Below are 23,058 nucleotides of genomic sequence, written 5' to 3'. Positions count from 1 at the left end.
ACTATTATGAATCGTAATGTAAATATCTGATATGCAAGCCCTGTGAAAGGGTCATTCGATCCCCAAAGGGTCATGACCCACAGGTTGAGAAACACTGCTCTAGATTGTTGGTTAATTTTATATTGCACTTCTTCCCATCGAGGGCCATGTTTTGGTCCTTTGGGGATGGTTTCCTCTTTCCTCCAAAGGAAATGTCAGATTTGAATAAACCATTAACACCGGGGTTGACAAGGTCTAACTCAAGTGCTTTGGTAGCTATATAAAAACTTTCTTGATCAAGCGCTTCCTTTAAACACTAAGGAAAGAAACACACCAAGCCACTGAAAGGTAATTTATGTACATTTATGGCTTTATACAGTTATAGTAAGATTGTTCTTGTATCTGTAAGTACATCATCATCATCAGGCACTTCTCAGATAGTATCGGAACAGGAACATGGAATCTGCACTGTTACTCAACTAGGTGGTAAAGTGTGTGGGAGGGTGTGACTCTATCCTGATGGGACTTACAAGGCTATCACTGGCCACAGTGCCAGGCTGTGTTGTTTGCATAAACCACAATGCACACTACACTGAATGATCACTCCCCAGCTGAAACCACAGAGACAATTTTCACTTAAAATTAGTTAACTTTTAAGAGCTGTAACCAAGAACTTCAAGGTTTTTAGGGGGGAAGGAGCTATATATTCAGCAGCTGAACAAGTTCAAATTGTACATTTTTGGGGAACTATTTCGTCTTTAAGTGTCTTTATCCCTTATTGTTATGTTCCAGGTTATACTGGTCAACGGGATAATATTTGCTAATTAACTTAGACTCAGTCAGTTTGTTGAAACAGAACTTTCCATGTCATACATCTATCACCTAAATATATTCCATACATCTACATTATGGAAACAATACATCTTTATATTTAAAATATCCAAATAGCTCTATAATACAATATGCTTTGAATAACAGTACAAACCAAAGGAAATAAATCAACCAAGGCTGCATAGGTGAAATCATTTCACAAAGCAATCATGTACAATAATATACCAGGTACTCTAGGGAAGTGAACATTCTTACAGAAAAGGACTCCCAGAGGCCACATGATATTTATTTTTAAAAGAGACAAGAAGCCTTTCCTGGACTTCACTGTACCCCTGACAACTACCCATGATTCACGTTATGATCTTAACACTAAGGAAACTGGGGTTTGAGATTTATACAGCTTCAGGAGGAAGAAACACCTCCAAGTCACTCAGCGCCATCCTGCAAATCTACCACTGATTATGGCTGTAGTTGCCTCCGTGTTGAATGATTAAATGCAGAGGCTCTTTCTTTCTTCAACGGTGAGGAAATGGTTCATGAAACAGCAAAGTGAGACCCGAGTTCTTTGACACCAGTAAGGCTCTGCCTGGAGGAACTCAGATTTCTAAAATGAGTGAGCCCTGTTTTGGAGTGCTCAAAGAGGATGATCAGAGGAGCAGTAGCAAAACCAAACCAAAACCAAAGTCACAGCAAGAAGCTTATGACAAAGCTGGTCAGCTGTGAAATCTTGCTAATGTGCACAAAGAAAGCACTAAGCAAGAGGAGAGATGAGTAACATACTAACAGTAAATCTGATTTGGGCTGTGTTCTCAAGAAGGCAAAGAGGGATGCTACTGTACACATATTCCTCAAATTGTGGTAGCTTCGGGCATTCAACAGGACTTGGAAATGTTGATGGATAGAATGGAGGCAAAACCAATTATCCTGGTCTGTCAGTTACAGGTAACTAGAATGTATTAAAATTGAATGTCTGAGATACAAGTTAGGCTGCTCAAGGCCAAAAAACCTCTCAAATTCTTAAGCTAAATATTTCAAAATAAATGTACACTTATGGCTGGTTGGTTTTCAAGTTTATTGTCTCAATTGTTAACTAGTTCTATTCCATGTGGTAGTCACTATCTGTAGTTAAGAATGCAAAGCACTCCATGAATAACTGAAGTCCTGTTTTCAAATTTCCTCCTTAAGATGTACACTGTTTAGAGCCAAAGAGAACAGGGATGGAGACTGAGAAATAACATGGTTCTTCAGGACACAGCCATAAAACCACCTCCAACCTGGACAAAAATGAAGAGCTCAGAGTATGAGGAAAACCCCAGTTAGACAAAAAGAACATCATTCTAGATGAAGTTCTCCTTTCCTGACCTACAGACAGGAGGCCTCCCCACAGGAACAGGGCATCAGTCTGCTGTGGCCTCCACTCAGGAACTGTGACAACGTGACACAGGGCATCTGTTTGGAAGGGCCTTCCTGGAGGAGCTGTAAGAACATTGACACAGGGCATCCATCTCAAGACTTGATGCTATGCTGCACACAATTCACGGGGTAATAAAAGCAAGTGAAATTTCTTTAAAATACACACATAAAAACATATTGAATTTTTCTACATACAAAACACAAAGTGTCTGTAAATATACATCACTTTCCTGCCCAAACGGGGCCAGAAACGTTGGGTATGCAAGTACTAATTTAATTACAATGATTTAAGATTAGTCAGAAACATCATCAGGTAGCGTCCCAAAGTGTACAAACCAGTTAAGCACGTATAAAATTAGTACTAATCCAGTTAGAAATACAAAATGAAAATTACGAATGCTGCCCCCAAATACCTCTGATTCCACAAATTTACAAGCAGACAATGTAACAAAGTAGACTCTAGTTTTAAGAAAACATTACAGTTCAATATCTACTCCAAAATGATCAAGTCCTAACAGTAACATCAAAAGTCATTTATCTGGAAATTAGAACCATTTTAAGGTGTTTGTACAAATTTGCAAATAACAAAATAAACAACAACAAAAATAATAGAAAAGACCTGTACAAAGCTGGCACTTAATCTTATTCTGCCCCAAAGTTTGACAAGTCCATTTATTCAGCAGATTGATCACAGGCTACTTGGTTCTCATATGAATCCTGTGGCAAGATGAACAGGTTTAACATCGTTCAACGTCATTCAGCAGAGGAGCAGAATGGAGATCTTAGTTCGTGATTCATCACTTTAGCAGAACACACAGGTAGTACAAAGCAAAGTTTATCAAGACATGAGACCATCACAGTATTACAAAAGAGTATAAACTTTCCTTGGACCAAGTAGATATTAAAAAACACACACACACAAATACAATTCTGTGTCTACTGCATATATACAAACTTGAAAGCACGCCAGGATCTGAAAGTCTTTTCTGCAATTACACGGTGTAGTGAGTTTGGCACTTCATTGTAATGATTCCCAATGGCACAGTCCTTATCTACAGGAGCACATAACCTGCAAACGCTGGGCAAACATCCTGCACAGGAAAGGCTTTCTGCTGCCAAGTCTGATGAAAGGAGGAAAAAAGGATTTTTTTTTTTTTGTTTTTTAAATCAAGAAAACTGAAAGGAGGGGTGAAGGGCATCTTTGGACTGCTTCTCTCAGCTCCTGCTGTCAGACACTCTGCAGTGCTTTAAATGCAGCCTGGGGGGAAACACACACATGAAGTACAGTCAGATTCAATTCAATTGTATTTAACCAACTAGAGTGACAGGCACCCTTGGGGTAGGGGCAGTTACAGCCTTCTCAAACAGCTCCAAAATTGTTAAATGGAAAATTCCTCATTTTCCTCAAAGTGGGGGACCTTTGGCATCTGATTTGTAACAAATGTGTTCATTTATTCAAGAAGTGGTAGAAAGGATGTAGCCATCCAACAGTGAAAAGGCAATCTTATAAGCTGTTAAAGGAATCTGCACTCTAGCTTAGCCTCAAAAAGAAAACTGGTAAGCTGGGGTCGGCGGCAGTGAACAGTACAATTCTGCAAAGCACAATTAGGAGACATTAGAAAAAAGCCTAACGTGATCCTGGGGGGTAGCTCTGCAGGAGAGCTGTCCTGGTTAGATCCCGGCACCACATAACCCAGGTGCGGGGGAGATGCCAGGTTATGTAAGACTCTGTCTTCAATTCTTTTTAAAAAGGTCTAACCTGGGAAGACACATGGTACTACTGTGTCCCCTTTTCAAAGGCCTTTTGATACCAGAGTGAATGGACTTACCTGCACACTAACTCTTAGCCCGACACCCAGCTGTGTGTTGTAGTCTTGACACTGTGTGAAAAGCTTTGGTTGGGTAACACATTATCAAAGTTAAAATCCAAGGTATCTCCATCCATGAGGTCATTCCGAATGATAGATTCCATGTCACAGTCCAAGTGCTCAATAAGCACTCCATCCAAGTCACTTGGGAGCTTCTCCTGGTGGAGGACACCCACCCTCCCATAGCCATTGCAGCTGTTCACAGACGAGTAGCCGCCCAGGGCACTCATCTGCATGGCATGGGGCAGAGGCACTTGTAAAGACGTCTTCACAGGGGTCATACGGTTCATGGTAGATGTGTGAGGCATGGCATTCACCCCATGGGGCAGGTTGCGTCCATTGACTGAAGACGTTTGCTGTGAATGTCCAGGATGGGTGTGGGAACTGGGGTTCATCATTTTGTTATGAGATGCCTGGCTTCCATAGGCTGGCATGACTGAATTAGGGCCCATCATTACACTCTGGCCCAGGATCCTGGGTTGGGCCACTCCAGGATCAACTGGTGACATGATGTCATTGTGGGGAGGAGAGTCAGAAGTCAGCAACTCTTTCAAGAGTCCTGGGGCACAGTTATACTGGTTCAATCCTCCATAACTGGATTTGCTGTCCTGAAGTGTCTGCATAGGCATCTGGGGCAAGGGGCTCATGCTGGATTGGCCATATGTATACTTTGAGTAGTTTGGACTGGGTGAATTCAGACTGGTGTTTGGCGGTGCAAACGAATAGCAAGGTGTCTGCTGCATCATGCTGCCAGGCGAAGACTGGGTTGATACAGTTAAAGATGTTGGGGATGAGAGAAGATTGAGATTATCCAAAAGGTTTTCCATGTTTTCAGGATTGCTGATCTCAGACAGACTGGGCAGAGTGGAAGCCATCTTTGCAGCAGAAGGCGGATATACCAGAGAATGCACATCCCCATCTCCCAGGTCATCCTGTTCTGTCATGATGGGAGAGAGTCTCCCACTGATCGTACTAGCATTTGAGCTGGTTCGAGGACGAAATGTACTCCAGTTATCAAAGTCGTCGTTGCTGTGGGACCCAGGACTTGCAGGCCATTTAGAAAACTGAGACCCAGGGCTGTCCCCGGGACCCTCCTGCCCAGACTGGAGGGATGCTTTCTTCTTGGCAGCTCGTCCCCGGCTCTTAGCAAATTTACTGTTGTTGTCCATGGATGCAGCTCTTCTCCGAGGGGATTTTCCACTTTTGCCTCCCTCTGGGTTGAGCATCCACCAAGAACTTTTTCCAGTTCCTTCATTCTGTACTCGAATAAACTTACTGTGAAGGGACAGGTTATGGCGAATTGAATTCTGTAAAGCAAAACAGTATGTTAGAAACACAGTACTTGCCACTTGGAAAACTTACTGTTAAACAAGGATCATACAGATACAGTTTTGAATCTGAACAGCCTAACAGTTATCTGTGAGGAGGGCAAATATACCACGGTATTTATGCCAGAGCACGTATGTGGAGGTCAGAAGATGACTCTGCAGTCTCTTCTCACCGTCCACCTTTACTTGGGTTCTGAGCATCCAACTCAAGGCACCAGGCTAGGATTATGCAACAGGCTCTGAACAGTAGCAATAAACTCAGTATAAAAGTTCTCGCTGGGCGGCGGTGGCGCACGCCTTTAATCCCAGCACTCGGGAGGCAGAGCCAGGCGGATCTCTGTGAGTTCCAGGCCAGCCTGGGCTACCAAGTGAGTCCCAGGAAAGGTGCAAAGCTACACAGAGAAACCCTGTCTCGAAATTGAGGTAGGAAAAAATATCATTTTTCTTTAAAAAACAACAACAACAACAAAAAAAAAAACCCAGCACTTATGTCTCTAATAAGTAAGCACAACTGAATTTTCTATTATACAGTTTTCAACTTGCCTCAAAAACAAAGCCCTTTCCCATTTTTTTCCCCAGGTAAAATAAACATCACAAAGTGAGACATTCTGTATTATTGGGCCCAAAGGATCACAGAATAAGGAGATAAAGTAGGATTTTGCCCTACTCAGGAACCAAAATCCCAAACAGACATTCAGCATCCACTTCTAATCTCAGCACTTGAGAGGAAAAGGCAGGATTGTGAGTATAAGGCCAGTATAAGCTACCTAGCAAGACCCATTCCAAAAAAGAAAAAATAAAACACAAATAATTAAGACCTAAATTCATACCTTTATATCTTGAGAGTCATTGCATCAGGCAAATATGAAAACAGTTATTCTCTTGAGAAAGTTAACTTGCCATAAAATGAAACATTTAAATTCAAGAACTTCTCTAAGTCTATAAAAGAGGGCACACTCTGTCCAGAGAGACACTGTGAAAGGAAGCAGGGTAAGAAGGCACCCTGAGTGATGCTCCTATTCAGTGGGGGTGTAGACAGGACAGGAAAACACACACAAATGGCGAGCATGTGCAAACTGCAAATGCAGGGGAGAACGGGTCAGTGCTCTGATGAAGACAAGGACGGCCCGGTGTGACTTTGGAGTTTGGGAGAGCCTATTTGGGAAGAGAAAACACTTGGCCCCAGGAGTACCTTGTCTTACGCTTTCTGCCCCAGCACGGTTGCTACCTATTCATTTGGCAGCCCGACCGGACCCTGAGAGACCTAATCCCAAATCCAGGAATGTATTCTGGGTATCTCACAATCCTCAGAGCAGAGCTATGCACATGGCTCCTCAATTTTCTGGCCTTTTCTGCTAACTGAGTGCCAGGCTTAGCTGCCCAAATAGTCTGCGGCCCCTCTTGGACCACAACAAGACTCTAGCTAGATTTGTGGTCACCCGAGGAGGCAGCCACAATGCCCACATCCTCATGCTGTTGACAGGGAATAAAGGCACTCATGTGCCAACCATTGTACCAGAGCAGAACAATACAGGGTCAGACTTCCACATGACCCTGACACACTCATGTCTTTTCTCAACAAGAGATGGGAAACAAAAGGCGAGTAGTGGTAATCTCCCTTTCTAAAGACAAAAGTCAGAGAGAGGGCCAAGAGAGCACAGAAACCCACATTTCAAAATGCATTCTGCACCACATTCCACCCAAGGATTGCAACACAACAGCTATGTGTCAAGTTCTTTTGCCAGGGTGCATGGCAAGGGCGGATCAGACATGGCCCAACAGGAGCTTTCTGGTTGGGTGCCAGGCAGGTATGTGGCAGCGTTAGTCTGTCTCTGTCTCCAAGACTCTGTTCTATACTCCTACTTATGATCTATCACAACTCAAGGCCTATTATGAGGGGACAGGTCTTGAACTCCAAACATCTCCAAAAGAGTTAATCTTTCAATGGTGTATCTCACCCCCAGATTTTCAAACCTTGCTGTCTCTATCTCCCTGTCATCCTCTCCCCCACCCCATCACCCTGAGTTCCAGTGTTGGCCGTCTCCATGTTGGAAGTCTGGGCATTTGCACAATATTCCATCATGACAATTTCGTTCTCTGAACACAATAGACACACAGATAAACTCTGATGAAACTTCTGGAAGAGAGGAAGCTTGACTCCTGTCCTGTCACATTTAGTTAATAACAAAGGGGAGTCTGGGGGAGGAGATCTTGCCAGAGATCAGCTTCCTGACTGCCTGCAGCTAACAAGGGGAGGGGGTACAGCTCTATAATGCCCAGGAAGAGTCTGCCAGACCCTGGCAAGGACACAGGGGAGGGGCACTTTCAACAGGACTGAAGAAGACAGAATAGTAATGGAATCTTCAAAAACGTTTAAAAACACTTGACTTAACTTCAGGGTTAGTATCTACTGACTGCTTGGACTTATTTATTTTGTTTTTGTTTTTGCCATAGCAATCCTTTACTTATCAAAATATCACACTACATATTTTTCTGAGGACATTTCAGGTCACTCTGAGCAATAGAGCTGTATACTAACTTTGCCAACAATTACTGCCCCCACCCCCAACAGGAAAGTTTGCTATGCAGGGCTTATTACATAAATTCCTGTTTTTCATGCAACCAATGGGACATTAAGGGGGGCAGGGTTTGGGGAGGTGCTATAATCCATGCTGTGTCCGATTCTGCCTGCAACGTTCGAGCTCTGAGATAGTATGCTCTCAACATTCTCTTCCAAGTAGCATTATGTGAGGGCAGAGACGGTGAGAACAAGGATTGCACACTCACCCGAACCCTGTTTCTGTACGACACCATTAGATGGCTAAGGCCGGCCATCTCCTCTGGACTAGCCATCCTGGCCTGCAGTCTGCCAGTCAAGGCTCAGCCACATTCCTGAGGCTACCTGCATGGCTGAGCACTGCAAGCAGCAGAGGACATGCCAAGGAAACCTGACACAACAAGCCCTGCACGGAAGGTCCACAGAAGCCTGGTGGACTTCAAGCTGCCCTGCTCGTCACAAGGCTAGTCTACACCCTACACCCTACACAGACCAGATTCCAAGTTCCTTAACCACAAGAAGATTAAACTAAATTTCGAATCTCATCGATGTTCTACACAGAAGGTGAATTCAATAAACCTTTGTTGACAGACACCCCACAAACACACCTTCCCTGTATATTCTTAGGTGTCCACTCATGTCCTAAATTGTGACTGCTCATGGTACAGGATGCTAGAGGCACAAACGGATGGAGGAAGAATGAAGACACAGCCTTCCCTCCAGAGTTTGTGAAAGGAAGGGAACAAGTAGGTAGTCACTTGACAACTCAGTAGATGGCCTCACAGAATGTCTAGGAGCAGTCAACTTCCCCTCAGCTCAATGTCAACATATTAAACAAGGTAGTACATGTAAAGATGCTTGCCTCTACCAATACAAACGAGGTTAACACTACTAGGATAACAGCATCTTTAGAATAATATGTTTTGCACTTGTTTATAACACACACACACACACACACACACACACACACACACACACACACACACACAATGGCCCTCCACTGTTCCCACTAATACAAGGCATTTATATATTATTTACTGGAAACAGCAACTGGTGTTGAGGCAGGTTGATGGTTTTTCAGCACATGCATCGTCTCAGGACTGAATTCAAATACTACAGTCAGTTTCTACAGTACTTGCTGGCCAGAGCATCTCCACTGAGACTGTTGTGACTGAGATTCACTGTACTCTCCTAGGGTGGAAAAAGCTAGGCACTTCGTGGAAGGGGGAAAACCCCGGACACACAGGACAAGGTCATTCTGTACCTTGTCCTCACCAACCAAGATGCTTTTATCCTCCCAGTCTAAGGCAAGCATCAGGCAGTCACTGAAGTGCGGAAGTAAATTATTTAAAAGTTGAATTTACTTTGAAGTTTTAAATCTCATTTAAAAATCCATGTCTAACAGTGTGCTACAGAATGCACACAATATATATGAACTGCATAAATAACCTGATGTCCTATCAAAAAGGGTGTTTTTTTTTTTTTTTTTTCGAGACAGGGTTTCTCTGTGTAACTTTGCACCTTTCCTGGGACTCACTTGGTAGCCCAGGCTGGCCTGGAACTCACAGAGATCCGCCTGGCTCTGCCTCCCGAGTGCTGGGATTAAAGGCGTGCGCCACCACCGCCTGGCTAAGGGTGTGTGATTTTTAAAAAACAAAACAAAACACTGAAACCACTCATCCATTATAGTAGATTTCTAGGAATGCTGAATCTCCAAAAAAAATCAGAGGTGAGAACTAGCCATAAGCCAGTCAAACATAGACTCTGTGCTCTCACCCCCAAGGTCTGTGTTGAAAAACTGTCCTGCCCTCTGCTTACTAGTTTCAGCCCCTGTCACTATTGGTGGATCTGGTGCTGCTTCTCTTCATCTAGACCCCTGGCTCCCAGGACCCTGGGGTCTGACCTGAGCCATACTTGAACTTGTTTCTCAGCCTGTGTGAAGGGTCTTTTTACATGTCTCATTTCTACTTTTCTATTATAAGCACACCCTTGGTCTTCATTTTCAACCAGGAGTAACCATCAGGCAGCAATTTCCGTTGACTGCATCTTGCTCATGAATGCTGGCCTTGGTACTTGTGCATAGCTCCTCCTTTATAGTTTACTGCTGTGGCCCATCTCATTCCACGCTTGGAACAACCCTATAGGGAGGACTACACAGAGACAGATTTTTACCAGCCCTACTTTAGAAACAGGGAACCCAAGGCAGACACCCTCCCCCATTAGACAGAACTCAAAGCAATGCTTTGTGACTACCTTCGACACTGCTGCAGGGTGATACCTGTCTTCAGTTGTATCAAGAGTCAAACCAAGGCACTGAAGCTATGTGAATATACCATGAGGGAGTAGAAAGAATTCCATTTACTACTTTATGAAACCCACATCTGCCTTAACGGTTGACAAATTTATACACCCTGACTTGCTTCCCATGGGCTCTCCTTCATGAGAGACCATAGCAGCAGCTGTAGTGCGAGTTTCAGGCGTGCATTGTCCTAGGGAAAGCCTATGCAAAGATAAAGAGACTATGGGGACCCTCAGCTGCTGAGAACTGCCACCTGACTGCATGGGGCAGGGAACCAACACAAAGGACCTCATGTTCTGCGATGAGGACATACGACCAAAAAGCTCCCACTTGTAGAAATTCTGTAAATTCTTTCTAAAAACGCTAGACAAACTAGATTTTTCTAAACACTGTACTTAATTTCCAAACTTTCTTATTGTTCACAACTGTTACAGACAGCCAGCAAGTCTCGATCCCCTCTTCCTGCTTGCTCTCTTACACCATCTCTTCCACACGACCAAGTGACAACAACTCAAGACTTAAAGGAGCAAAAATCACTATTCAACAGAGCTCCCATTTGAGCTACTAATGAAACTAAAAATAGTCCAGTGTGGTTGTAAATGAGAAAGAAATCGTGTGACATTTACCTAACAGTTTGTGTATATGTGTGCATGTCTAGAGATATGAATTGTCAACAGTGTGCACATAATTTGGCTCAAAAACATGTTGTAACTCAAGATTTGCTATGGACAGTAAATCCATGCCTTTCCATAAACATGATTTCATTTTCCCCACTTGAACACCCCTTACACAATTAACTGTCTGAAGTCTTGGCACTTCTCTGGTGATCTCAAAGCTGTTAGAGACTCTTGGTTCTAAAAGTACTACCATAGTTAAAAGCAAGTCATCTGGTCTACACCTCAAACAATGACCCTCTTTTTCAGGCCATCCAACATATAACTGTAGATGACCAGACTGCTGTGGAATCACATTTTCCTCTACACTGCTTTAGCTTACTCAAATCATTCCAGAGTAAGAAAAACTACTTTCACCGAGCAAAGGATGTGGGAGATTCTGCTGTCATGTAGGTGAGGGGACTCATTGGTATCATGGGAAGCCTCCTACATTTTAGAGATGCTTGATGAGGTAGAACCAACGGTGCTGGCCCTGGAATTAGTCTGCACTGGGCAACCCAGAGTCAGTCAGTGGTCTTAGTGAATGTTGGCTCTTAACATCTGTCCATAGCCATGGCTATCAGAGGACTACTTATCGCCGAGTGGGTTAGTATGCATGGAAGGGCTCAGAATATCACTCTACACAGAGTGAGGGAAATAAGCTGGCTACTTTGTTATAGGAAGTAAAGGAATATATAAACAGGAATTTTGAAGCCCTCATGAATGGTTCCAACTTGATTAAGTCATTCATCACAAACTTCCTGTTTAACAGGCTTCCTCAGGCTTGTTTCCATGTCCTCACAGCTGAACTGCAATCCTGTGTTGTTCTCTCCCTTACAAAGATTGTAGATTTAATTCTGGGAGTGTTTAGCATAGTTTTTGGTGTCTTTGGCAGCCTATATCAGAACATCGTCAACAAGATTGTTCCAGGAAAAGGAAGACATGCTAGTTGACAAATGAAAGATCCTATCTGAGATAGCAACTATGAAAAGTATGCTTTTTCTCAAATACTGATCATTAAGATTACTCTAGGGGTACGACAACTGTAGACAGCAACTTGTGGCTTCTTAAAACTGTCTCCTGCAGAGGTCTGTAGAGAACGGAGTGGAGTAAACCCTGCAGGAGTGGAGTCCTGGGTGAATGGGATTCTGAAATGGGGACGGCCTGCTGAGGACTCCAAAACCAACTGGCCCACTGGAAACTGGCCAAGTCCATATGGGCCATGCTTAAGAGGAAGGGTAGGCAAAGCCTTTCTCTAGAAGAATTCTCTATCCCTACCAATTCTATAGACAAGGCCTCATTTACACTACAAAATTTAAATTGTATAGAAGATGGCCTCACTGCTGAAGAACAGCACTGCTCACCAGAAACAGGAGAGTACAACCTAAGGTCTAAAGGAAAGATGTGACAGAAAATGGCTTGAGCCAACCAACCCATGCTAATGTGGGAGAAAAGGTATGCTTTTAGCTTCCCCGAAGGTGTGGACCTGCCACTGGGGCGGTGAAGAGCCTGATTTCAGTATGAAGAGACCTGGGACTGGGAGACAACTTAGCAGTTCTATTTCTGAGATGTCTGGAATCATATCCATAGAGATAGTCCAGTCATGGAAAAGGCTTATTGGCCTTACATCCTCAGAACACAGCCTTTTAACCCAGCACCATGGTCACATTCTTCCACACATATTTATATTAATGACTCCCTTTGCTTTGAGGGGTACTGCTCTAATCACCTGGAGTTTCAATGGGCTCCATTCAATATTCAGGGTGGGCTATAGCCCTGCAATTTAGGTATCATTTAATACATCACATGGATTACTAATACATATGTGACAAAAGTGACTTCATATAAAAACAGATATAACTATAAACTGATTTGGGTCCATCTGGTTGACTAGATTCAATAATGATAACAAAGATATGATCCAATTATATCGACACTTCCTAAAAAATACAAAAGGCTTATAATCAGATTATTTCTCTTAATATTACAAAAACAATCCTTGATGAGCTTTTTAATCCCTCTAACCTGCAAAACATTCCTTTTGTTTTTGTTGGCACATAGTAGCTGTTACGTTCCTTCCTCCTTACCATCTTTATCGCCTAGTGTGGAGCACTGAACCCACCCTTGACTAAGTGGGAAGATTCATCCTGAACATTTAAGAAATAGGAAAGGGGGCGGGGGATTGTAGAGAGCAGAGGAAGCCCTGCATTAGTGAACCCCTGAGCACATGTCTATTTCGGCATGGGCACAGCCATTACCAGTATGGGCTAGGCAGACAAGAAATAGCAAAGCTTTTCTTGGAAGTCTGCACGTGAGTGTTTACGAACTAACATTGATCAGTGTGAGCAGAGATGAGCAACTGCGATGTCCTGCTCTTGGGGAGTTGGGGAAGTGGTACAGCCCGAGACTGCTCTTCCACAGAGACCTCCTACCCAGACTAGCCACACCCCCCCCCCTCGTGCTGTATCTATCAACAGGCTCAAGTGCCAGAGGGCCTGGTAGTGGCAGAAGGAGCGAACCCCACCCAATCCCAGCTTCACTGTGTGTGTGTGTGTGTGTGTGTGTGTGTGTGTGTGTGTGTGCACACGTGTGTGCGCGCGAGCGTGTCCGCCCTTTCTTCATTCCCTCGTTGCCCCAGCCAAGGTTCTGGGACCCAAGCTGTGTGAGACACGGCAAAGAACACGACATTTGTCCTAAAACCCTGACCATTTCACTCCATGAACAAACAAAACAAGCACGAAGGGCCGGAGCGTTCAAGAACATATAAAGAATTGCAAGACAGACGTATTTGGGGAGCAGGAGTAACAAAGATGGAAAGTGGAGGGGCCACAACCTTAAAAAGCAGGGAGAACAAAGCTCTGAAACAGGAAATAAAGAAGTCCATGGTTTACCAGCTCTTTAGTCAACAGATCCAGTCATACTAAAATCTCATTTAGTATTTAAGAAAAAGTGCTCCAGGATGGGATTTTAAAAAAAATGTGCTAAATAATATTAATTCTGACAAGTTTTCGCTTCTTGGGAGGTCGTAATTTTTAATAAGTGGTGTTCCACCTTTACCGTAAAACTTAACTGTGTCCCACAGGACAGCCTCTTATTAGACAGAATTAGTTGTGTGAAAAAGGAAACTTGCAATGTTCACAATGTGAAGATGAAGTCATGGGACGTGCTCTGTACACTCCCAGCACTGAACTACTCGGTGGGGAGAGGAGTCGGTGGGTAGAGAGCTCAATGTATAGCCTGAGCACCCGGGTTTGAGTCCCCAGAACCCCCACACACCTAGACACAGCAGCGCGGGCATCTGCACACCCAGAGCTCCTATGGAAGTTAGGAACAGAGACAGGAGAATCGCCCAGAGGCTTGTGGGTCCACTACCCTGGCCATGTGCAGCAAAACACAGAGGGAAAGAGATCCTGTCTCAAAAAAGGCGAAGGCAAGGGCCAGCATCCAAACTTGCCGGCCACAAGCATGCCGTGATGAGATACCACACTCAGAGATTTAAGAGAAAAAGAAAAGAAATGCCCCTAAAAGACAAGTCTCAAAATTGAGGTGAGGCTGAAATAAGCAGCTCTTTTAGACACATCTTCCCCTCCCACTGACCACCTCTGACCTCTGTCAACCAGAGACCAGAGCACAAACTACGTGATACTCTATAGGCTCAGGCTCTGGCTTAAACGCCACAAAATCCAACAAGGCCAACTGTATAAAGTGTCACCCTAGTTAATAAGGTCCTAGTGGTAGACATAGCTAAAATCTGCTCTCCCCTAATCTACCATTGTTAGTATTTTCAAGGGATCTACAAGTGTTTCCAAAGGAAGCTTGCTTTCCTGGAATTAATTCCACTTCCTTGTATGGTGCAGGTGTCCCCAGAGCCTTTCAACCTCAGTCAGGGAGCCACAGAGGCCAAATATTGCTAAGTACACAGCAGTTAACCATAACTCCCCTATGCTGGTAACCTAAGGAGTCATCCTTTCCAAAACTTCTACTAAAATTTTTATGTATATGGCTGTTTTGCCTGCATGTATATCTGCGTAGTATGTCTGTGCCTGGTACCCATAGAGGCTGGAAGAGTGTGGTGGATCCCGGGACTGATGGGTGTTGAAATACCATGTGGGTGCTGGAATGAAACACAGGTCATCTGCCAGAGCAGCGAGCGCTCCTAACCGCTGAGCAATCTCTCTAGCCCCCCCAAACTTCATTTAACTGACTGCTCACAATACAAACCCTTTTTGCTGCTCTTGGCAAATAGGTGTTTTAAACACACAGGGCCCCACCACAGGAGAGTATTAAGAGGAATCTCATTTGCCGCTAAAGTGATTCTGCTGTTTCCTAATGAAAATCTTTGTCTATTTTACAGGCCATACCATTTTTTCCCCAAATCTAAAATGGTTCTATAAACACACAGCATTAAAATGTAATTAAGTACTTTATCTATTTGGCTACAAGAATTAAAAAACAAAAAACAAAATAAAAATCTAGACCATGTAGCACATTAGGACTTATTTCCTTCCAATAAAGAACTTTAATTGGGCATAAAAGTGCAGAGTAGATGTTGAGATCAATTTCAAGGGATTTTAAAAGTTTCAAAGACTAAAGTAAACTCTATCAGTGTTGTAGTGATAGCTCATTTATGCTGCTTGCGTGTATGTCAGAGGTGTGTGCTCCAAATTATTTGCAAAGTTACTAAAAACCCGATGGATATAAATTCAGAGGTAAACTGCTGAAGCTCTGACAGACTGAAACAAGCCTTCATTCATAGAATGTCCTGTCCAGAGTTGTCTGGCAGTCTGCGGAGGAATTAATGCTTTAGATACACAGCTTACTTCCTAAGAACTGCTCAACTGCTAACACCTATTTATTTTTTTCCTTCTTGCTTTGGAACCCTGATACTATAATAGTCACTACAAGAAAAGCAAACAAGTAGAATGCAGAATTGTACATTCTTTGTAATGTAATGGGTTTTTGTTGGTGGTGTTTGTTTGTGGGTTTGTTTTGTTTTGTTTTTGTTTTTGTTTTTTTGGCCAAGCTGATAGAGAACCTTGTCTATTCTGGCAACAATGACTCATGCTTGCTAAGTAGTCACTGTTGGGGGACTTCCTTCACCTCAAATTCCTATAGTTTGTCTCTAACTAGATGCTAAAATAATGCACTGGCTGGCCCAATATTAACAGAACTACAGGACTGTCCCAAAGTCAAGTACAACCACCACCGCCACATGCCCAAGCCAGATTGTTCCCAGACTTCCCACTGACAAAGGGCCAGCAGGCCTTTGGTGCAGCGGCCCCATCCTTCACACTTCCTCCAGTTCCCCAGAGCCGCTGTTCCCGTTTGCACCACCACCTGCAAACAAATGTTTCCACAATGCTGTTTCTATTAAGGTTCCTGAAGGCTGCCCGTGACCCCTCACATTCTCTAGTGCCCGCCCACCTGAAAGCCACGCCTCCCAATCACAGTTTCCTTTCTTCTTTTTTAGATCTAGCTTCTGCCCCACAGTGTTGAGCAACCATGCTGTGAGCAGCATTTCTACCTGTGTGAACCCAACAGGAGCAACTAGGGTATGCAGCCTCAAGCTGTTGTCAGGTCAAGCCTATCAGCCCCAGAGGAGGAAAGAAGGTGCTTACCCAGGACGGCTCTGAGGGTCGGAGACAGACCAGGAAGCCACCTCCTACAGCATGCCCTTGGCCAGGCCCAGGTGACCCAGGGCTCTAAGTTCCTTAGGCTCCTTAGGGAAACTGAAGGAGGATGCAAAGGGCCTCTGATCCACCTGCGGGCCTGCAGGGGTCCCTGCAAGCCTCACCACTGGGGCACGTTTTCTTCTGTTTGACCTCTGACTTCAACATTATAGCCTGAAAAGTGTCTTCTTTGAAAAATTGAGTATTATAAACACGAGTTAAGAGGACGAGATTATGGAATGTCACTGGGTATATTAACCATACTCTATGGCAGGTGCCATGCACAGGAAGATGACTCCAGCCAGGGAAATCATGGAGCTCCACATGGCCTGATGCTGAGTGGTGGTACACCTGAAACTTCTTTGCTCTTTACTCCACACTGATCAGTGTTACGAGTTGAATTTCCTCTGAGAGGAAATCAAATAACTACTACTGAGGGTAGCATCTAGCAAATAGTACGGTTTTAAACATCTTTTCCAAGCTACCCTCAAGAATACTATCTATGAACTTCACTGTCATTCTCTCTCTGATATACACGCACATACATAAAGGTATTTGTTCGACATATAGTTTAATACAAATGGTAGCTTCAGAAAGAGCCTGTTAGTCTATACATGTATACCAGTTAGTTCATTATATGTGAGTCTGAGCTGTATACTGTCCTGGTGCCAAATAAACCATAGACATGTCATGAATATCCACTGAGGGTATGTTTGGAAAACACCAAACCATACCGAAATGTAAATTAAGAGGCTGCATCAAGAAACTCACGGTCACCTAGAATAAATCATCTAGTTTTCTAGATATTGCTGGCTACACTACCACAGCCACTGAAGTCATCAACTGGGAGGTCAGTCAACAGTGGAGCATTTCAGTTCCTATCAAAGATCCCACGTCTCTAAATCAATGGTTCTCAACCTGTGGGTCACAACCCCTTTGCCTAACTTCTATCCCCCCAAATATTTATATTACAGCTCCTAACAGTAGCAAAGTTACCGTTAGGAAGTAGCAATGAGAACAGTTTTATAGTTGGGGGTCACCATAAATGAATGGTGTTAAAGGGTGGCAGTGTTAGGAAGGTTGAGAACCACTGCTCTAAATCCACACCATTACTGGAGTTTATGCATTCTCTTTAATTCTCTTTTTTAACTTTCTGAGACCAGCCTGGCCTTGAACTCCTGAACCTGCTTCTAACTCCAAGTACTGGAATTACCAGTTTCACCACTATGCTCATTTCCACTGTCTGCATTTTTATTACCAAAAAAAGTAACTTATTTAAATTCTGCAACCAATCATAATAAATGGTCAGAACTGTAAATGACTGAAAAACAATTCAAACAAGCCTCCTTCCTTCCCAGGAATCATCTTCATCCCTACAAAAGTTAGGGATCTCCCGGGAGAGAAGCTCATCGTTTTTCATTGTCCAAGTTCAAATGTGCGTAGATGTTTGCATTTTGATGTTTATATACACATCTCTTGATGAGCAAAGCAAACCCTGCTCCAGGGGATGTGTCTGTCCACGTGCTGGGCTAGTCCCTGGAGTTCAGGTGGGCACTGCAAGGCGGTAGACCTTTAAGGAGTGGGTGGGAGTGGGAGATGGCTGGCTCTTCTTTACTGCCCCAGTGAAGAGATTGATGCTGATCTCAGAGGAGGGGAGGAGTTCTGCCAGAGCTGCCAGGTGGGTGGGATGGCTCAGCGGGCCAAGGTTGTCACAAGCCTAATGACCTGAGTTTGATCCCTGGATTCTACACACCGTAGAAGGAGAGAAACACTGCTGAAAATTGTCTGTCCTTCACGTGTAAACACACACACACACACACACACACACACACACACACACACACACACACACACACACTCTGCTGTCTTTGAATGACTCTTCCCTAACCTGAAAAGCATCCTTAGTTTAAAGAATGCTGGTGCAGCCTGTGTGGACAGTATAAGCTCCAGACACAAGCGTCACTCTCAGGACTTCTGAACTGAAAATGGTGTGGTTTTATGTTCAACTAGCCTTCACCTTTTGTCCTGTAATTTATGAGACTTGACTCTGTTCTCCCTTACCTACCCCTCACGTCTAAGAGGGTAAAACACTGGAGTGGGGAACTATTTGTTGAAAACAAACTTAAAAGCCTCCCTCCATGAAGTCTACTGCTTTCAAACATTTTATCCAATACTCTCAACACCTGGCACACAAACCCAGTTCATCTTGGTTTCTTAAGACCATTTCCTAGGACTGATCGACTCTTTCAGGTGTTTCTGAACTGCTTAAAGGGAGTTACGGGAAATAATACCTTTCAATGCAACAATGACTTATTTATCATGAACACAGACAAAGTGACAACAAATTACTCACATCTTTGTCAGTGTTCTGGGAGGTTCATGACAAGATTCCAAGACCGAGACGGAGCCACGGCTGACCTGGACCAATGTGCGGCTCAACTGAGAAGGACTCTGACTTCTCCTTGGTTCCCTAATGCACTCTTGTAAAAGGAAATGCCGCAGCCACCTCCAAACCACAAGGACACACGAGCTCTAAACCCCAAAGACATTTTAAGGGTAACTGGTTCCTCCCATCAGAACTCCACTGAAGAGCAGGTGATAATGGTATGAACCTTACTCTCGGCAGGATCCCCCCCCCCAGGAGCCTTGTCCTCTGACTTCATTCCTTCCGCTCTTCCATCAAGCAGCTGAGCACCACGCAACTTCTAGCCACACCTCAAAGTCACAGCTACTATCACACCAAGAGACATCAACAAATAGCTCAAATACTTTGCATATGTAGGTCAACTCAGGAAGAGAGCCCAGTATGTGCCGAGGGCAGGAGCACTCAACTCACCTGTCCAATCAGGTTTTAGTTGGATGTGCTGGTGCATATGCAACGCTAATACTATACTGGGGTGGCCTCAGCAGAGGATTTCTGGGAATTTGCTGTATTTGCTACCTTGGTTTGAGACTTCAATGCCAAGTAACATATCATTTCTGTTTGGTGTAAACAAACTTGACTTAAAGAACTGACTCCTGAAAGGGGTCCTCTGACCTCCCCATGAGCCACAGCACACACCCCTTTACCACCTTCCCACTAAATGACAAGCCAATCATCTCAAGTCAAGTCCAGTATCTCTGAAAAGGTGGTAGCCGTGATGACGGTATGTGGGGGAATGTGTTTTATCAAACACTGCACTGGGTTGCACAAGATCCACCTTGTTGAGTCCAGATAGCCTACTAAGTACAGTACCAAAGCCTGCCAAGTGTCAGGCTATAGTTCGTACATCTTCACCTAAGACACCTGATAAATGGCCCTAGAATGTTGACTCTACAGACTGGTAACTTTTGTGTACTCTATTTCAAATCCTCGTTAGTGCAGCACACCAGAGGCAGAGGGTGCAACTGACAAGATTCTCTGTGGCCAGCCTGCTGCCCCACCCTACCTCCAGGTTTGTTTTCATTGACAGAACATCTCCAACCAGTGACTATGCAAATGCATCCTCTGCATTCCCCAAGTTCCCATCCTGAGAGATCTCTTCCTCCTCTAGCACTTCCAGGTTACTTCCAACATAACAGCACACCATAGTCTAACAAGGTATTCTTCATCGGGTGCTTCAGAAACAATGGTTCCTTTTGTGGTGAAAAGAATTCATTTGAGTAAGTCTATTTGAAGTATAGACTTAAAGAAGGATTCAGTACTACAGGTTTATTTTCCTAAATAAACTTTTAATAAACTATTTTGTGCTAATTTATATACAAAGCAAAGAAAATTAAACCCCACTATTAGTTGAAGGCTTTTTTGCTATGTAGGCACAGAGGACAGACGGACAGTTAATAAACTGCATGTGTGTGCAAGTACAAACACAGTACAGCATGCTTCTCTGCTCCCCTTGACCTTCTATACTACAAACCAATGCACAGCAGCAGCACGCATTTTGGAAAAACTCATCTAACAGAAAGATGGTAATCGAGGGGTAGTTATAATCAAAGTACATTATGTACAAGTCTGAAAATATTATACTAGAACTCATTATATGTATAACTAATACATGTTAACAAAAGCGTTTTACAAGATCTGACCCTGACTTTATTCTCTTTGTAGCCATGACTTCGGACACTTTTTTTTAATCTCATGTTTTTGCTTTCTTGTCTATGAGATGCCAGTGCTAACTGTGTCACAGTGGTGTTAGTGTAATAGATGCATTTGTGAGATGTAAGTATACCCAGGGCACAAAGGGAGCTCGAGCTGAAAACCTCAGAATGCAAAGAACAAATCTGACCTAGGTACCTAAGAAGCCTTGTGGGCCCTGATGGTAGACATGAGAGAGTGGTGCCTATTGGTCCTTGAAAGATAAAGAACAGGTAGATGCAAGCCATGTCAGACTACTCAGCATGAAGCAACTCCTACAATCAACCTCCCTTCTCCAAACACCAGAAACAAAGTTAACATCAGTTTAATAGAAAAATGGATCAAACCTCTCCTACCTCTTTAAACGCTAAAGTTAAGCGTTTAAGCAAGATAAAGGAAGGTAAATCAGATATGGGAAGGAACAGTAGGGGGAGAGGATAGTAGGTGATTGGCTGAAAAGACAGGATGAGAGAAAGAAAGCATCTTAAGACATCTAGCACAAATAACAAAACAGCAAAAGCTTCAACAATAATCTGACAAAGAAATGTTGTTATGAGCTAAGTGATGGGTTCTAGGGTCATGGGAGTTGAGTCCAGAAGAAAAGGAATCCACATACAGGCTTTCCTTATCAATGGCGAGTAGAACCCAACTGGGCAAAAACAGCTTCTAGCACATCAAAGTTTCTGTACATTTGATGTACATTTGACAGTGGCCATCAACCATGACATCCTTGACATCTCTACTGTATACCATTTATTTGTCAGTAAAATAAATTCTTTATTACAAATTATTCAAGTTTTGCTAAGTCAATTATTTATGGTTAATTACTTACTATTACTTAAAATTACCTTTACATTAATAATTATATTTGTGTAGGTATGTCTCTGGCACATGTATGACAAGCAAGGGGAGGTCAAAGAGGAATTTGTGGGGTCAGGTTCCTCCTACCAGCATGTGGATCTTGGCAATCCAACTCAGGTCAGACAAGGTGCCTTTAACTCACTGAGCCATCTCCCTGGCCCAAATCACTTCAAACCATATTTTAACGTATCATTTGTCATCTATATAGATTTATAGAGTGTATCTTGATCATGTCTACCCTTCCCACTGCCCACACCTTCCCCAGCACAAATGACATGTGCCTCTGCATAGCGAATGTACTGAGAATGTTCACCGTCTAGTTTACCTCTGTGTGAGGTGTTTGTTCTGCGGGTGTGAAAGCAAGAGTAACTTAGAAAGACAGAGTAAACTTCACTGTAGAAAGAAAGAAACAACAGCACACCCTATGCTTTTCCCTCACTCATCCACTCACAGAAACAGTTTCTATCAAATAGAACCACCTAGTGAAACACGATTATGGATTTGTACATACATAAAAACAAATGTGAATATATGCGTGCATCACCAAGCACAAAGGTGTACTTCCTGAGAAACAGAGCTTAAGTGGGGAGAGGAGAAGAATTTTACGCAAAGCTTGTGTAGATGAATGTTTTTTTTTCTACATGTATCAGAAAAACTTAGACCCAGCTGAGTGACCAACCCTCTCCAAGTTTCAATCTCCCCATTTGCAAAATGAAATTACAACTTACAAATATTAGACAATACTGGTGCAAAATTTCAAACCAGAGTATCTAGTCCTTGATTCCCAGGAAGGCAAACGTCCACTTACTGCCTGTCATCTCCAGAACCAGCACACAGGCCAGGCGGTGCACACAGGACCCCTACTCTGTGCCTATGCAGCCAGCTTTAGCAGTAGAGACAAGAGGGTAACTAAGGAGAGTAAGAGCAGGAGCCCGCTGATCTCTCCCAGAAGCTCCAAGACAGTTCCCAGAGCACCACCAGCACACACCTCACACATTTTCACACACATGGTGCTTGGTTAGGTAGACACAGGCCTTCGGTTAGGCCAGGGCACCACCAACATCCTTAATACCACTAAAAGAGAAGACTGGAACAAATAAAAACACCAAACTAAATCCATGGACCCTTTTTTGGAGGGTACAGGAAAGACCACCACCTTTTCTGGGTAGTGTCTAAGGCGCCAGAACACACTGAAGTATCACTAGAAATCATGGGCTACGATCTCTGCCTCCTAGGAGCCCTGAAGAGAACACTTCAGAGTCACAGTGAGCACAGCAGCCACACGGCCATCCCACTTACTGCTGAGACACGTGCCTCTACAGAACTTGCAGGGCTACCCTTACACAATAACATGAATCTGTGTTCAAACTGGGGAACCAGCTGCTCCTTGATCACTCATCCTTTTATCATCAACAGAACTTTAATTAGCCCCCATCTGCTTCCTGTTTGATGCTACATATCTTAGCTTTCACCTGTTTGGGCTAAA

At 43.6% G+C, this 23,058-nt stretch overlaps 1 protein-coding gene across 1 annotated transcript in view; it reads right to left on the bottom strand.

The window, feature by feature from the left end:
* Positions 1 to 321: 321 nt before the first annotated feature.
* Foxo1 (forkhead box O1) overlaps positions 322 to 23,058 on the bottom strand; it is an 89,297-nt gene continuing 66,560 nt past the window's right edge. The window contains 2 exon segments of the mRNA XM_028873346.2: positions 322 to 3,481; positions 4,053 to 5,398. Of these exon segments, the coding sequence (XP_028729179.1) occupies positions 4,067 to 5,398 (1,332 nt within the window). The 3' untranslated portion in view covers positions 322 to 3,481; positions 4,053 to 4,066.

This window comes from Peromyscus leucopus, chromosome 6 (genome assembly GCF_004664715.2).
Source record: "Peromyscus leucopus breed LL Stock chromosome 6, UCI_PerLeu_2.1, whole genome shotgun sequence".
NCBI classification, from domain to species: Eukaryota; Metazoa; Chordata; class Mammalia; order Rodentia; family Cricetidae; genus Peromyscus; species Peromyscus leucopus.
Note: the sequence above shows the minus strand (reverse complement) of the source record. Positions and strands in the feature narration are given on the sequence as shown.